The sequence below is a fragment of the Leucoraja erinacea genome, unplaced genomic scaffold (genome assembly GCF_028641065.1).
Source record: "Leucoraja erinacea ecotype New England unplaced genomic scaffold, Leri_hhj_1 Leri_243S, whole genome shotgun sequence".
NCBI lineage: Eukaryota > Metazoa > Chordata > Chondrichthyes > Rajiformes > Rajidae > Leucoraja > Leucoraja erinaceus.
Window position 1 is genome coordinate 131,758 of NW_026576144.1, and position 17,985 is coordinate 149,742.

General features: G+C 44.3%; 1 protein-coding gene across 3 annotated transcripts in view; it reads right to left on the reverse strand.

Moving 5' to 3' along the window:
• LOC129716479 (protein BCAP-like) overlaps positions 1-17,985 on the reverse strand; it is a 64,715-nt gene that overhangs the window by 46,533 nt on the left and 197 nt on the right. For 2 of the 3 annotated variants that reach the window (XM_055666345.1, XM_055666343.1), the window contains exons 1-5: positions 16,682-16,928; positions 14,152-14,257; positions 12,474-12,587; positions 10,188-10,360; positions 7,067-7,193 (exon numbers count right to left, since the gene is read on the reverse strand). In XM_055666345.1, the coding sequence (XP_055522320.1) occupies positions 7,067-7,193; positions 10,188-10,360; positions 12,474-12,587; positions 14,152-14,256 (519 nt within the window). In that variant the 5' untranslated portion in view covers position 14,257; positions 16,682-16,928. Of the gene's footprint in view, positions 1-7,066; positions 7,194-10,187; positions 10,361-12,473; positions 12,588-14,151; positions 14,258-16,681; positions 16,929-17,985 lie in introns of those variants that run through there. The other variant, XM_055666344.1, reaches the window with a different exon arrangement.

Here is a 17,985-nt window from a genome sequence, read left to right on the forward strand (position 1 = left end):
TCACGACCAAGAGTTATCTATCATCTCACTGGACGCAGAAAAAGCGTTTGATCAAGTAGAATGGGATTATATGATTAAAGTATTGCAAAAATTCCAATTGGGAGAGAACTTCATCGCATGGATAAAACTATTATATAACAAACCTACGGCTAGAATATTAACTAATAATATATTATCCTCGAAATTTGAACTATCAAGGGGCAATAGACAAGGATGTTCATTATCACCGCTGTTATTTGCTTTGGTAATTGAACCCCTTGCTGAAAAAATAAGAACACACCCGGATATTTATGGTTATAATACAAAATATTCAAATAATAAAATATCCCTATATGCCAATGATGTACTACTGTACATCACAAAACCACAAATGAGTATACCAAACATATTAAATTTAATTGAGGACTTTGGATCCTTATCAGGATATAGAATAAATTGGAACAAAAGTTAAATTATGTCGATAAAACCAAAAGACTCAACACATCTCTGGAAATTCCCCTTTAAAATAGCTACAGAAAAATTCAAATATTTGGGAATTGAAATTACTAGAAATTACCAGGATATGTTTAAAGCCAATTATAATCCCTTACTCAAGAAATTAAATAATTTGATTAAATTCTGGAAAACACTTCCGATGTCCTTAATAGGCAGAATAAATGCTATAAAAATGATTTTCTTACCACAAATCCTATACCTATTTCAAACAATACCTATATATCTCCCAAAAAAGTTTTTCAAAAAATTGGACTCAGACATTACAAATTTTATATGGGATTATAAATCCCATAGAATACAATTAGCACACCTTAATAAACGAAAAGAGTTGGGGGGTCTAGCGCTCCCTAATTTTATGTATTATAATTGGGCAGTAAATATTAAAAATATGATTCACCTGCTGGACAATTCTGCCCAGCAGGTGGACTGGATGGTAATGGAAAAAGGGGACTGCTCCCCGAGTAATATAGGAGCGACTATCCTCTCACCAATAAATTTGAATAATAAAAATTATAATAAAAATCCAATTATACATAACACAATTAGAACATGGAAACAAATAAAACAGAATTAAAAATTAAGAAACCTATCTCTTTTAATACCAATAGTCAATAATCCATCGTTTAAACCATCAATCATAGACAAATCATTTATACAATGGGCAAGAATGGGAATCAAAACGCTCGAAGATCTGTATGAATTGGGAAAATTATTATCATTTCAACAACTACAACTGAAATATAATTTGAAAAATAACCAATATTTTAAATATCTTCAAATTCGTGATTATCTGAAAAAATACACAAAAGACTATCATAATATGCCTTCCGATTTACTGGATGAAGCAATGAAGACAAAGGCGGAATCAGCTAATCTAATATCGTACCTATATAATATCATTTTAAACATAGAAATACCCACAACAGATGGAATTAGAAGAGATTAGGAACAAGAATTAACTATAAAAATTTCAAAAGAGAGCTGGGATAATCATTTACTACAGGTGCATAAATGTTCGATCAACGTACGACATACGCTCATCCAATTCAAAACATTACATAGATTATATTATTCAAAAACTAAATTAAATAAAATCTTCCCTAATGTTTCACCAATTTGTGATAAATGCCTATGTCAAGAAGCTACCATAGCGCACTCTTTTGTTTTTTGTACAAAAATCCAAAAATTCTGGTATGAAATATTTGATATTTTTCCAAAATTAATCAAAATAAAACTGGTACCAAAACCAGAATGGATTTTTTTTTGAATATCGGAAGGTAACCCTGAACTAAACGTGTTTCAGAAGAATTTATTTAATTACGGGCTAATAATGGGAAAAAAGCTTATACTTAAATTCTGGAAAAATGCGCCCACACCAACTATAAAAATGTGGATATCAAATATGTTTGAAACATTACATCTGGAAGAGATGAGATTCCTCTTAGCAGGTAAAGCAGACCAATTCCAAAAGACGTGGTCTATGTTTCTGGACCTATTACAAGTATGAGGTGCAATAGTAATTTAAAAAAATAAATAAATAAATGGTATCAGGACCTGGTAACGGGAGGTAAAACAACAAAAACAGACTTGGTTGGTGGTCCCCTTTCTGCGTAGTTTAATGTTATAATAGAGCGATTGTTCCTATTTTCTTTTTCTTTCTTTTCTAGGGTCTACTTTCTCACTTCACTTCCTTCTCTAACTTCTTTTCTAAGGGGCTTTCTTTTCCAAAAACTCTTGCACTTCACGACTCTTGCGCACTTTCTTTACTTTCTTTACTTCTATCTTTTTCTTAAAGCTCAAAAAAAAATAATGAAGCGGTACAAAAAATGTATTAAGATATATGTGTTGTGTAGTATTGTAATTTACCGTACTTCTAATAAAAATTTTTTTAAAATAAAAAAAAAAAAAAAAGATAATGTTTAGTAACCTAAAAGGAGCATTCCAGGGAATAAAAGACCTGCCTTTCAAGTCCTTTTCAGTATTTCCCTAATGTATGACACACTTTGCCCTCAGTATAGTTTAGAGATACAGCGCGGAAATCAGACCGCACCGACCAGCGATCCCCACACACTAACACTATCCCACACACACTAGGGACAATTTACATTTATACCTAGCCAATTAACTGACAAACCTGTATGTCTTTGGAGTCTTGGAGAAAACCCACGCGGTCACAGGAAGAACATGCAAACTCCGTACAGACAGTGCCCGTAGTCAGGATTGAACCCGGGTCTCTGGCACTATAAGCGCTGTAAGGCAACAACGCTAGTGCTGCGCCACCGATCTGCCTTTGCTCATTGCTTGACTATATAAAAGAAATGTAAAACCTCTCCCTCTGATCTCAAGTGCTATTCTCACGAGGTTGCCATTTTATTTTGAATTCTAAATCGGCCTCTCCATATTTTCCAACTTCAAAAGGCGATCATTAGAATTCTCTTTTTTGTTAGTGACAAAGACGTTGCTATGACAACAACATATAGGGCCTGTCCCACTTAGATGATTTTTCAGCGGACGTTTCACTCGCCTGAAAAACCGGGAACTGGAACGGTGAGTGTCAGAGTGGAACACACACACACAAACACATCGAAAAGGCGGGAGCCAGGGAAAGGGAGGGGGGGGAGGGAGCACTTTCTGAAATTCACACGGTGCAAAGCCAAGGTGATACAGACACACACCGCGATGAACAGGAAGGTTAAGACGGCTAACACAGTGTACGGTGAGTCGTTTAAAAGAGGGGGGAGGGGGCAGAAGGAGTGGAGACACTTTTAAGAAGCCAGACAACTTTTAATAAACCAGAGATACACAGCTGTGAAGTTTAGCGGACATTTAACATTACCGGACGGTTCTCTTTGGTTCTGAAAACTCGTGCTTATGTTTTTTTTCCCACAATGAGCCAATCAAAACGCCCGGTCAGCAAAGGCGATTAACTAAAACTACTTACGACTAGATCGACGACCTATAACTGCATGACAACCCCACTAAAACCAAAGATCTTATAGCAGAGCAAGATAGACTACTCCTGCTAAATGCAATGGACTGATGTGTAGTACGCTATGGAGGGGATCATGGGCATTTTTCCACGCCCATTTTAGCAACCTGAGCCTACCTAACCCGACCCGACTCGCACTGTAATCAATGTTGCGGGGCAACAGTTTGTGTGGGTCAGATTCATAAATCTGTCAGTTCAAACTTCTTGTCAAGAATAAAATTTGATTCTGGTAATTGCCTTTTTTAATGTTTTTTAAATCATTTCTTTTTGGCTCACAAGCAGTGTTTGAGTTGATTTTGTAGTAACTGGAACCGACCAGAATCGCAGGGTGATTGACAGGGGGGGACTTTTTGAAATTATCTTGACTTGTTTTAGATATTATTTAAAAAAGTCACAATAGTCTTCCTCCAAAAAAGACATAAAGAGTAACAGCAGGTTAGGCAGCATAGCATCTGTGGAGAACATAATTAGGTTCCTTCGCTCCATAGATGCTGCCTCGCCTGCTGAGTTTCTCCAGCGATTTTTATCTACCTTAAATAGGTGATGGTTCAGGTTGGAGTTCTTCTTCAAACTCACATAGATAGGTGATGTTTCAGGTCGGGACCCTTCTTTAACGCAAAGGACAGCTGAAGTCTGAAGTAGGGTCCCAATCCAAAAAACATCACCTATCCATGTTCTCCACTGTTGCTGCCTGACCTATTTAGTTACTCCAGCACAGTCTTTTTTTCGCAGTTCCTTGTTTCTACTCTTCTATGATGGCATTGCAATGATTACGGAGGATGCCATCTCAACGGCAATTCACTCCACCCTCTCCCACCTCGACAACAGAGACACTTACGCAAGAATGCTGTTCATCGATCACAGCTCAGCATTCAACACCATTATACCCTCTAAACTGATCACCAAACTCGGTAACCTGGGCATCGACCCCTCCCTCTGCAACTGGAACTGGACTCTCTAACCAACAGACCCCAGTCTGTTAGGTTAGACCAGCACACCTCTTCAACCCTCACCCTGAACACCCGCGTTCCACAGGGCTGTGTGCTGAGCCCCCTGCTCTCCTCCCTCTTCACCTACGACTGCACACCTGTACATGGTACTAACACCATCATCAAGTATGCAGATGATACAACGGTGATTGGCCTCATCAGCAACAACGATGAGTCGGCCTATGGGGAGGAGGTCCAGCTCCTAGCAGCATGGTGCACTGACAACAACCTGGCCCTTAACTCCAAGAAGACCAAGGAGCTCATTGTAGACTTCAGGAAGTCTAGGGGCGGCACGCACAACCCCATTCTCATCAACGGGATGGAGGTGGAACGTGTTTCCAGCTTCAGGTTCCTGGGGGTCAACATCTCCGATGACCTCTCTGGGACCCACAATACCTCAACTCTGGTCAAGAAGGCTCAGCAGCGTCTCTTCTTCCTGAGGAGACTGAAGAAGGTCCATCTGTCTCCTCAGATTCTGGTGAACTTCTACCGCTGCACCATCGAGAGCATCCTTACTAACTGTATCACAGTATGGTATGGCAACTGCTCTGTCTCCGACTGGAAAATACTGCAGAGGGTGGTGAAAATTGCCTAACGCATCACCGGTTCCTCGCTCCCCTCCATTGAGTCTGTCCAAAGCAAGCAATATCTGCGAAGGGCGCTCAGCGTCGCCAAGGACTGCTCTCACCCCAACCATGGACTGTTTACCCTCCTACCATCTGGGAGGCGCTACAGGTCTCTCCGTTGCCGGACCAGCAGGTCCAGGAACAGCTTCTTCCCTGCGGCTCTCACACTACTCAACAATGTACCTCGGTGGCTGCCAATCACCCCCCACCCCCCCGGATACTCCTCCCACAGGAAAAACACTATGACTGTATGCATGTAAAGAGATTTATTTATTGAAATTATATTCTATGTCGCTCTTCCAGGGAGATGCTAACTGCATTTCGTTGTCTGTACTGTACACTGACAATGACAATTAAAATTGAATCTGAATCTGATCTGCTGCTTGGAATCTCGATCTTCTAATCACTGTTGACTGGCAACATATTAATCCCATTAAAACTCTCACCTCATACATCGAACCTGCAAAGCAAATGTTCAATTATCTGACTCCCATTGATCACAACTCTTCAAAACTTGTTAGTCAGCCAGGGCTGTCTCTAACCTGTCAAGATTAAATATCTTAACTATCCTCGTTAACCATTTTGTATTTCTTTCACTGCTAATAGATGACATTAAATCTTTAAATGGCTTAAAATGTGATTTTCTTTCCCAGTATTTTGTTTGTGGAGGAGTTTTGAGATTTCTCTCCACCACATGGGTGGCACGGCATTGCAGCGGTAGTTGCTGCCTTACAGCGCCAGAAACCCGGGTTCTATCCTGACTACTGGTGCTTGTCTGTACGGAGTTTGTACGTTCTCACCGTGACCTACTTGGGTTTTCTCCGGGATCTCCGGTTTCCTCCCACACTCCAAAGACGTGCAGGTTTGTAGGTTGATTGTCTTGGTGTAAATGTAAAAGTTGTGTGTGTGGTGTGTGTGTGTGTGTGTGTGTGTGTGTGTGTGTGTGTGTGTGTGTGTGTGTGTGTGTGTGTGTGTGTGTGTGTGTGTGTGTGTGTGTGTGTGTGTGTGTGTGTGTGTGTGTGTGTGCGGGGGTAGTTAATGTACGGGGATTGCTGGTTAGTGTGGACTTGGTGGGCCGAAGGGACTGTTTCCGTGCTGTATCTCTAAACATATCTCCATAGGCATATCCAGATGAAATCAGCCCGTCCCTGCAGTAATTTGATGTGCACGTTGAAATCCTGGAAGATCTGGCTAATTTACCGATCATAGATCATACACAAGAAAAGACACAAAGTGCTGGAGAAACTCAGCGGGTGAGGCAGCATCTATAGAGCGAAGGAAATAGGCAATGTTTTGGATTGAGATCTATCTTCAGACTGATGTGGGGGTGTGGGGTGGTAGTCAACACGCCAGCGGTATGAACATTAACTTCTCCAATTTTAGGTAGTCCCTGCTTTCCCCTTCTTTTCCCTCCGCTTCCCAGCTCTCCTACAGCCCACTGTCTCTGCCTCTTCCTTTCTTCTTCCCGCCCCCCTCACCCCCACATCAGTCTGAAGAAGGGTCTCGATTTCCTTCGCTCCATAGATGCTGCCTCACTCGCTGAGTTTCTCCAGCATTTTTGTCTACCTTCGATTTTCCAGCATTTGCTGTTCCTTCTTAAACACAAAGTTCTGGAGTAACTCAGCGGGCCAGGCAGCATTTCTGGAGAACATGGATTTTGAAGGATGCCTATTCATGTTCTCCACAGTTGCTGCATGACCTGCTGAGTTACTCCAGCTCTTTGTGTGCTTTTATTTGTAAACCAGCATCTGCAGTTCCTTTGTTTCTAAATTCTGACTGCTCCACTGCAAAATCTCTCCAAGGTATGCCTGCTATGAACACGTTCTCCCCCTCTCTCCGACAGTCTGAAGGAGGGTCCTGACCCGAAACCTAATCCCATCACCTAATCTGTGTTCTCCAAGGATGCTGCCTGATCTGCTGAGTTCCTCCAGCACTTTGTCTTGCCTTTAGTCGTACATTGTACTCACCTGGATTAATTCTACAATGGAATTTTTTAGCGTTGCCACTTGGTTTTCTGCAGCGATGGATGCTGTTTCAGCTTCTTTCAGTGCCACCACCAGCTTGTTCTCTTCAGTAAGACTTTCATTTTCCTTCCTAAATTGTGAGAAAGGAGGCACCAGATCAGTTTCCAACTACACACCAGTCAATAATTTAAGATGCATGGCAGCAAATGTAAAATGGATGACGAGAGATACTGAGACCCAGTTCTGTTCTGGCCTTTCCTCGCCTCCATGTTATTTTCATCCTCCCTCACCATCTCTACTCTCAGTATGAAGAAGGGTTCCCACCCAAAACGTCACCTGCTCCTTTTCTCCAGTGATTCTGCCCGACCCGCTGAGTTACTCCAGCATTTTGTGACTACCTCTGGTATCAACCTGCATCTGCAGTTCCTTGCTACAGACGTATTGACTCCAGTAGTTGGGATGTCATGTTGGAACTATATATATTTTTGTGGGCAGTGGGAAATCTGTTAGTAAAACGACAAAAACATTTAAATCGAAAATACAGGCTACCACCGACACAGGCACGAAGATTATAATGGTACTGAAATAGAAGCATTGTGCTGGAAATAATGCCTCAAGGCAGTGTGTGGGAGGAGAAACAGAGTTAATGTTTCAGTTAAAGATTCTTCAATAGGACTGGGAAAGAGTGAAAGGAGTTGTAGAGACCATCAGAAAGGAATAGATCGGGCTGCGGATGCAGCCCAGGCCATCACACAAACCAACCTTCCTTCCATTGACTCCATTTATACCTCACGCTGGCTTTGCTGGCTTTACCTTGCACTAAACGTTATTCCCTTATCATGTATCTATACACAGTAAATGGATCGATTGTAATCATGTATTGTCTCTCTGCTGACTGGTTAGCATGCAACAAAAAGCTTTTCACTGTACCTCGGTACACGTGACAATAAACTAACTTGAACTGATGGGGGAAAGGGAATATCAGGAAAGACTTTGGTCAGACCACATTAGGAGTGTTGTGTACTGTTCTGGTCACCTTGCCAGAGGAATGATGTATAAACCTTGCAAAAATATTTACAAAGATGCTACTAGGTCTGGAGAGTTTGAGCTACAAGAAGAGGCTGGGTCTTTGTTGACTGCAGTACAGGAGGCTGAGGGGAGACCCTACAGAGATTTAGAAGATCACGAGGGACATAGATAAAGTGAATAACCATAGTCTCGGGGTAGGGGAGCCTAAAACTAGAGGGCATAGGTCTAAGATGAAAGGGAAAAGATTTTAAAAGGAGCAACCTTTTCACACAGTGTGTTGTGTGTACGTGAAACAAACTGCTTGAGGAAATGGTACAGGTTGGTACAATCTGGGCATTTAAAGGAAATTTGAGCAGGTACATGGATAAAGTCACATAGTGAGGATACATCTCTTCAGCCCAACCTGTCTGTGCCAGTCGTAAGTCATATGAGCAGAATTAGGCCATTTGGCCCATCGAGTCTATTCCACCATTCAATCATAGCTGGTCTATCTTTCCTTTTCAATCCCGCTCTCCTGCCTTCTCCCCGCAACCTTTGACAGCCTTATGAATCAAGAACCTAAAGATAAGAAATAGATCGGAAAGGTTTGGAAGAATGTGGGCCAGGTACAGACATGTGCGACTAGGTTGCTACGCAACTTGGTTGGCCCTGGACAAGTGGGGCCAAGGGGCCTGTTTCCATGCTGTGGAGCTCTGTGATTCTAACAACAAGACATGAGGTATGGGTGACATGCATCATTTACAGGGAGTTGGCATTAGTTCAATTTAGCATCATGGCCGGCAGAGCGGTAGTGGGCCGTAGGGCCTGTCCATGTGCTGTACCACTCTCTGTTTTATGCTTCTTCTCAAAGTTCCTTTCAATTTAATTCCAGCCTTATTGCCCTTGGTTATCCCTCGATAGATCACTTGTCCCGAGGAGTTTACATTTCTCAATAAAAAAGTGTATTACAGGTGCACAACCTTTTATCCGAATGCCTTGGGACCAGACACTTCTCGGATTTCAGAATTTTTCGGATTTCCGAATGGAAGATTTTTAGCGTAGATTAGGTAGGTAGCGCGGGCGTCTTGAAAAGTCTGGAGCGGCTGCCTCCTCCCCGGAGACCGGGGAATCATTGTAAATCATTGCTTAAATGTTAGTCAGTTAGTTAGTTTGGAGGGATTTTATGTGGTTGGGGGGGGGGGGGGAAGGGGGAAACTTTAATTCTTAGTCCCCTACCATGTCGGAGAGGCGGGGAGCGCGCGATGCCTTACCGGGTTGCAGTAAGCTCCGGAGTGCTGTGGCCGGTTGGAGCTCCGACCCCAGCAACTCTACCCCTGGCTGCGCGGCGCACCAAATCCAGCGCTGCCGGACGCCCGCAGCCCCAGCTCCGCGATGTTGGGAGTCGGCGGCGTCACAGCGCTGGGATACCAGCGGGGAGTGGGCAATGCCTTACCGGGTCACCGTGCAGTAAGCTCCGGAACGCTATGGCCGCCGACACACATCGCGGAGCTGGGGCTGCGGGCGTCCGGCCGCGGGCCGCGCTGGATTTGGAGCGCCGCGCAGCCAGGGGTAGAGTTGCCGGGGTCGGAGCTCCAACCGGCACCGCCCGCGGCCAGACGCCCGCAGCCCCAGCTCCGCGATGTTGGGAGTCGGCGGCCACAGCGCTCCGGAGCTTGCTGCACGGCGACCCGGTAAGGCATTGCCCGCTCCCCGCCTCTCCGACCAGGTAGGGGACTAAGAATTAAAGTTTCCCCCTTCACCTCCCCCCCTTCACATAAAAGCCCTCCAAACTAACTGACTAACATTTAAGCAATGATTTACAGATGTTTAAGTGTCTCCCCTGTCTCCGGGGAGGAGGCAGCTGCTACAGTAGTAAAGACCTGGGTTGACCATGGGTTGTTTCGGGGCAAGTATGGCGCCAAACGCGAGCTTTGGTGTGCAGACGACATCCTGGAGAAAATGTCCGGGTTTCGGAGCTTTTCGGTTTCCGGAACTCCGGATAAAAGGTTGTGCACCTGTATTGGAATACTGATTTAAATATCAAACGACCTAATTTCACATGAATGTCTCTAAGCATTCATACTTGCACTATCTCACAGATAACAAATATACTTACCGATTCAGATTCTGTTCTTTCTGTAGCTTTCCAAAGCTCTCCCAGATATCTCCATGTCTATAGATTGTTCTGGAAAGTTCCCACGACTGTTTAGCTTCAAGATCTTCGTCCGGGCATTTCGATTTAGCCGAGTCAATCAAATCTTCCGCCAACTGTTCACCTGATGTGTTCAGCTTTTGGGGGACAATTTAAACAATTTGCTTTAGAGGTAACAGAGTAATTTATGCAATTTTTATTATTGTCGCGTGAAAAGCTTTTGTGGCGTGCTAACCAGCCAGCGGAAAGACAATGCATGATTACTAGTGCCAGGATTTTGCTATAAATGCCATGTGCCTTTTCACGCCTTTTTTGATAATTTTACCGAGATAATGCCCTTTTCACGATTTAGTGCCTAAATCGGTCTTTTTTTGCCGTTTTGCTAAAAGGTCATGCTATTTTCTTGGTTGTGATTACAATGATGTTTCCTATGTTAACACGTTAATATTAATGTTATTATAAACGTGCTGGCACAGGATAAATTACAATAAAATTTCCACCACCGGGACGAAACCGGGGGCGCCACCGTCGGTGGTTCAATCTTCACCAAAATCTATTTATTGCTTCCAATTTTGCAAACTTCCCACTTCCCACTTCTGCAAACCTATCACTTCCCTTGAGAAATGTGTCAAAACATTAGTGAATAACTTGCAGGTTTTCAACAAAGTAACTGATGATATTCGTAAAGTTCCCGGCGATGTAGGCAAAGACATACAAGGAAAATGTGAGAGAGTGATTTTAGCGAACAAAGATCTTGAAGAAATACAAAATATAGCTAAAGTTCTCAAAGGTAGTTGTAATGTACAAGATATCGACATGAATATAGAGTCTGTAGCTCGTTTCGGGTATGCACCAGTGACCTCAGTGAGGTAGAAAGAAGTTTTTACAACTGTAGCATATTCTGTCTGACAGACGGTATAGTTTAACACCATTTGAACAAAATGCTGGTAGTTATGTGCAACCAGGCAACTTTGGTTATTTACTGTAGTGTACCTTTATATTATCATTTTTAACCATATTTTGGTGGTGGAAATACATGCCCTTTTATGCCTTTTTTAATCAATAAATGCCTTTTTCGTGCCTTTTTCATGATTTTATTATGCCTTTTTGCCTGCCTATTTCAGAGTTTTTTAGTGCCTAAACATCATAGCTCTAATGATTACAATCAAGCCATTTGCAGGGTACAAATACATGATAAGGGAATAACGTTCAGTGCAAGATAAAGCCAGCAATGTCCGATCAAAGATAGTCGAAGGGTCCCCGATGAGGTAGACAGTAGTTCAGGACTGCTCTCTGGTTGTGGTAGGATAGTTCAGTTGCCTGATAACAGCTGGGATGAAACTGTCCCTGAATCTGGAGGTGTGCGCTTTCACACTTCTACACCTTTTGCCCAGTACAGCACAGGGACAGGCCCTTTGGCCCACAATATCTATGCCTGCGCATTTGTTTATCTTGATGCCAAGAGTCACTGATTTCATCTGCCTGCACTTCATCCAATCCTCCCATCATTCCCAGCATATTCCCCATCTAAAAGCCTCTTAAATGCCACTATCATGTCTGCCTCCACCACCACCCCTAGCTTACGTTCTGGGCACACACTACCCTGTGTTTAAACAATAACTTGCCCCACACATGTACTTTATACTTTGCCTCTCTAACCTTAAACCTAGTCTTCATTAGATATATATATAAAATCACCTCAAATCAATCTTTTGTCTATGCCACTCTCACCTTAAATCTATGCTCTCTAGTCTTCAACAGGTCTATATAATCATCCTTTTGTCTGTCATGCAGTAAACATTCAGGTGCCTCTGCGCTTTGGTCCTTCAGGTTCAACCTGCATATTATACCATGCTTCAGCAATCGACTATTCTCCAGTCAAACGTTAAATGTAAAAAAGATCTAAGTAACTTGCAGCACAAGAGGCACGGTGGTCCAGCGTTGGAATTGCTGCCTTACAATGCCAGAGATCTGGGTTCTATCCTGACTACGGAAGCTGCCTGTACGAAGTTTGTATGTTCTCCCCGTGATCTGCACGGGAACTCCGGTTTCCTCCCACACTCAAAAGACGTACAGATTTGTAGGTTAATTGGCTTGGTATAAATGTAAAATTGTCCCTTGTGTGTTTAGGATAGTGGTAATGTTCAGGGCTGAAGGGCCTGTTTCCTTGTTGTATCTCTAAACTAAACTAAACTAAACTATTCAAGAACCTCACCAAATCCCATTTTTAATGATGTTATCTAAACTTACTTTGTTTTTCAGTTGTTTCAGGTCTTTCATGACTCTGTCAACCTGGTGCCCAGACTGATTCATTTGCTCATTTTCTATCTTGTCGAAGGTGGTTTCAAGAGGTCGATCTGGTCTCTGCATCATACGAGACAAACATTACAAACATGTCGAACATAAATATAATTGTGAAATTTCAAACAAGATTTATTCACAGTGCTGATTTTAGGTTTAGGTTTCTGATTGTCATGTGTACCGAGGTTCAGTGAAAAGCTTTGTTTTGCATGCTATCCAAACAGCTCAGATATACCAGCAAGTCAAACACAAAAACAATGGAGTAAGGTGAAGGAAAAGATACAGAGTACAAATCATAAGAACATAAGTGATAGGAGTAGAATTAGGACATTCGGCCCATCGATTCTACTCTGCCAATCATTCATGGCTGATCTATCTATCCCTCCTAAACCCAATCTCCTGCCTTTTCCCCATAACCCCTGACACCTGTACAAATAAAAAAAACTCTGACACCCGTATTAATCAAGAATCTATCTATCTCTGCCTTTTAAATGTATTCACGATGCTACCAGAATATTTTAGTGAAAGAATAATATATTTTGCCTTACATATTTATGGTTATTCCTGTGGATCCTAACTATAACATTATTACCTGGAACAGAAACAAAAGAGATAAAAAAGCAACAATTTGATCAAAAGAAAGGGAATAAAATGGCAAAGGATTTACAGCAGAATGACAAGACATTTGGGCCAGTGCTTATATTCCACATGAGTGAAAACAAAGAATTCTTCGCCACAGAAGGTAGTTGAGTTCAAGTCAATGGATATTTTTGAGGCAGAGATTAGTACAGGTGTGGGAGGTTATTGGGGGGGGGGGGGGGGGGGGGGGGATGCAGGAGAATGGGGTTAGGGGAGAGAGATAGATCAGCCATGATTGTATGGCGGAGTAAACATGATGTGCCAAATGGCCTAATTCTGCTCCTATTACTTATGACCCTACAATTTATGACCTTATGAGGCCATCGACAGCTAAACCTTTCTTGACCAGCATAACTTATACCTATAGTGACCATTTAAGTACGACAAGACTTGTAGTTCCTTCTTACGATAACTCAAAGTTTAACATGAAACATATATTGGACAGCACCATGGAATATATAATAATTTAGCACGGAAATAGATCCCTCGACATACTACGTCCATGCTTACTATCAACACTAACCCAGCGTACCACTACTTGCCTCAAGACTTTCATGCTTTACAGATTCAAGTATCAGTCCAATTACTTATTTCAACGCAAGAAGGGCCCCGACTCAAAACATCACCTATCCATGTTCTCCAGAGATGCTGCCTGACCCGCTGAGTTCTTCCAGCACTTTGTGTGTTTTCTTTTTGTAAACCAGCATCTGCAGTTCCTTGTTTCTACACTAGCCTGTTCAACCTTGGTCTCCCACTACCGTCAAACACATTAATTAATTTACCGTTTACAGGACTTTTTACTTGACGATAACCTTGTTTGAACAGCTGTCTGCAAACCTTACTTACTGTTCAACTGACTACTCATATACATTACGTTTCAAATAATCACAAAATGCCGGGAATTCAAAAGGTACATCATCCTCTTTGGTTCTTTGGCCAAGAATTATTTCCAACAGTTATTTAAGAAATTGACAAAACGTTCACTTACTTCCACAATAGAGGGCAGCAATTTAGGTTTTTGAATATAAACACAAACAGGAGTAGCTTCACTCAGATAAATTTTGACTGCCGGTAAAGATGATCTTGATTTCATTCTACAGAAAATTCAAAAGAGAACATAAATTTCATTTTTTTTAAATCTATGGTTTTTAGTTTTGTTTAATTTATTTTTTAGAGATACAGTATGCAAACAGGACTACGGCCCACCGAGTCCACATCGCACCACACATTAACGCTAGGGGGGGGGGGGGGTCTGTTTCTACGCTGCATCTCTAAACTAACATAAACTAACATAAACTCAGTGGATCAGGCAAGGCAAATTAGTGGATGTTTTAAACATGAAAAACAAGTGCTGGAGCAAGCCAGGCAGCATCTGTGGGGAACATGGCTTGGTCCATGTTCTCTAGGAATGCTGCCTGCCCCATTGAGTGACTCCAGCATTTTATTTTTTATTTTAAAATAAATGCGTTGAAGTTGAAGAATTTGGTTGAAACCATGGATTAGGGCCTGATGTTTAAGAAGCAACTGCAGATGCTGGAAAATCGAAAGTAGACAAAAAACCTGGAGAAACTTAGCAGGTGAGGCAGCATCTATGGAGCGAAGGAAATAGGCAATCCTTCTTCAGACAGATGTGAGGGGGGAGAAGAAAGGAAGAGGTGGAGCCAGTGAGCTGAGAAGGTGAGGAGAAAGCAAGGACTACCTGAAATTAGAGGACAATGTTCATAGTGCTGGGGTGCAAACTGCCCAAGCAAAATATGAGGTGCTGCTCCTCCAATTTACGGTGGTCCTCACTCTGGCCATGGAGGAGGCCAAGTACAGAAAGGTCGGATTTGGAATGGGAGGAGGAGTTGAAGTGCTGAACCACCGGGAGATCGGGTTGGTTATTGCGAACCGAGCGGAGGTGTTCGGCGAAGCGATCTGATGTTCTTCCAGCAGTTTATTTTTTCCTCCAGGTTAGGTGAAGCTTTCTCGTTGCCACTGTCAACTTTCGAAATCTATCAGTATTTCTGTCCCAGAAATTAAACTTTTGACCCTTCCACCCATGAAGGTAATCTCACTGTCACCATTTTAGTTCCCTCTCCAAATTTCTTGAAATGACGTGATTCACAGGTCTGTGCTCATCTTTCAGGGAATCTAGCAAGCAATCATTACACTGATTGCACCCCTACCCATTTACACTGACGACATTCCCTCTACTCCTTCCATCTCGAGGAAGGCTTTGACCTACCCATTTCCTTCCACAGACGCTGCCTGACCTTTTTGCGCTTTCCTTTGTTTTGTCACACCAGTTCAAATCCTTTTTATCCCTTGTTACTTGAGTTTACTTTTGGGATACGGCATGCAAAGAGGCCCTTTGGCCCATCATGTTCATGCTGATCATGTCACCCGTTCATACTGAATCTTCGGTATCCCACTTTCTTGTCCACTCCCTGCACTCAAAGGTAATTTCTTTCCCGAGGCCGATTAACCTCCAAAACCTCACGTCTTGGAGACCTGGGAGGAAACCCACGCGGTCGCAGGGAGAACGTGCAAACTCCACACAGACAACAAACTCCGCACATCAAACCTAGCTCTCTGGCGCTGTGAGGTAGCAGCTCTGGACCTTTTATCGTTCGCATCTGATAAACGTTCATCAGGATAAATATTGAACTTTCTCCTTCCACACACTGAGCTGCTGAGCCCAACACACACTGATTTAATTCTTGGTTTTATGTTGGTCTCTCGGCCCACTCTAAGGATGTGGCCATAACCTCAACATGCACACGGATACAGGCCACAGCAACGAGCAAAGCTGGAGGAATTTAGTGGGATAGGCACCACCAGTGGAGGGAAATAGACGGTCGATGTTTAGGATTTTGTTTAGTTTTAGATTAGGGGGAGTTTGTTTAGCAAAAATATAATGCAGATAATACACTTGTAATTGGAAATGAAGGAAATGGATTAAGTGACCAGATACACTGCTATGCAGGTCAACTCATTGTTGTATCAGGTCTCTGAGACTTCAACCTGTTCATCCACTTCCTCCCACCTCCTCCCCTCAGAGGATTGTTTCCCCATTCAACAACCTCTTCTCCTTATTCCCTCCTCCCACATCCTCTCTCTTTCACTCCCTCTTGCATCACATCTCCCTCCCTCCACCACCCCCCTTCAATCCCCCTTCCCTCCTCCCCTTCAACCCTCCCTCCCCTCTACATTACCCCACCCTTGTCATCCCTTCATCCCCCCCCCCCCCACTTCCCCGTCGCTCCATTCCTCCTCTCCAGTAGCTCCCCATCCCCTTTCCCTTCATCCTCCTCCCTCTTGCACCAGTCTCCCTTTTACTTTACGCCCACCTCCACCTGCTCACCCCCCCCCCCCCCCCTCTCACCCTCTCCCCCTCCCCCTCCTTTCTCCCATCCCCTCCTCCAACCTGCACCTCCTGAATTCCACACACCTAGCTGCAACCTCCCTCTGCACCCTCTCTCCCCTACACCCTCCCTCTCTCCCCTACACCCTCCCTCTCTCCCCCGGCACCCTACCTTCCCCCCCGTGCCTCTGCCCTTGCCTGGCGGGCTCGGAGCCGCGTCCCGGGAGACGGGTGTTTGCCAGCGGCCGCCTGTTGCCTGGCGCCGCGGCTGATGGAGAGAGAGCCCGCGACACGGGGCGGAGCTGAGCCCGGGCGGGGCTGTGTAGAGGGGCCGGGGCTTGTCTGTCTGCCTCAAGGCAGCGACTGACCCAAGGAGGGGAGGGATGGAATGAGAGAGGTGGGTAGGGGGTGGGAATGGGTGGGGTAGGGAGAGGGGTAGGAATGGGAGGGAGCGACGAATGGGAGAGAGGGGTGGAATGGAGATGGGAGGGTGCAGGGGAAGAGGGGTGGGAATGGGTGAGAGGGGAGAAGAGGGAGGGGAGTGGGAATCGGGATGGAGGGAATGGAAGAGGGGGGTAGAATGGGAGGGATGGATGGGTGGGAAGGGAATGGGAGGGAGGGGTGTGTGGGAATTTGTGGGAGGGGTGGGAATGGGGAGGGAGAGTGGGTGGGATTGGGCAGGGAGGGGGAGGGAGTGGTTGGGGAAGGGATGGAAGGTGAGGTACAGGTGAAGGATCTGGAGGGTATGAGTGACCAGTGAAGGTGGAGGTAAATAGGTAAAGATCAGCAGTTGGAAAGTGGGTCGGTGGAGATGGAGGGAGGAAACTGGACTTTGGAAGGAATGGGGCGATGTGGGGAAGGCACTGGGAGCCAACAGGATTCGCCAGGAATGTTGGGGTATATGGAAGCGGGGTGGTGAGGAAGGATTTGAAGAGGTATTGCTGGTGTAGGGGAGCAGTATGCATCACAGCTTGATTTGGGAACAGCTCCATCCAGGGCGTTAAGAAATTGCAGTAAATTGTGGACGCAGCCCGGGCCATCACACAAACCAACCTCCCTTCCATTGACCTCCATTTATACCCGACGCCGCCTCGGCAAGGCCAGCAGCATAATCAAGGACGAGTCGCACCCTGACCACTCCTTCTTCTCCCTCTTCCATCAGGCAAAAGGTACAGTAGTGTGAAAACGCACACCTCCAAATTTAGGGACAGTTTCTTCCCAGCTGTTATCAGGCAACTGAATCATCCTACCACAACCTAAAGTGCCTGTCCCACTTACGTGTCCTTGGCACGTAAATTACGCGACCTCGTGGTCGCGTTGAGGCGCACGGGCATCGTATGGCCACGCGGGGCCGGTCCCACTTAGAAGTGCGGAGGGGTATGTAGTTGTGCGCTACATTGCACGGGGCTCCGAAATTTTTGTAATGAACAAAATCTTTGCACGCCAATGGCTTGTCACGGAACTGACGGCCAAAGT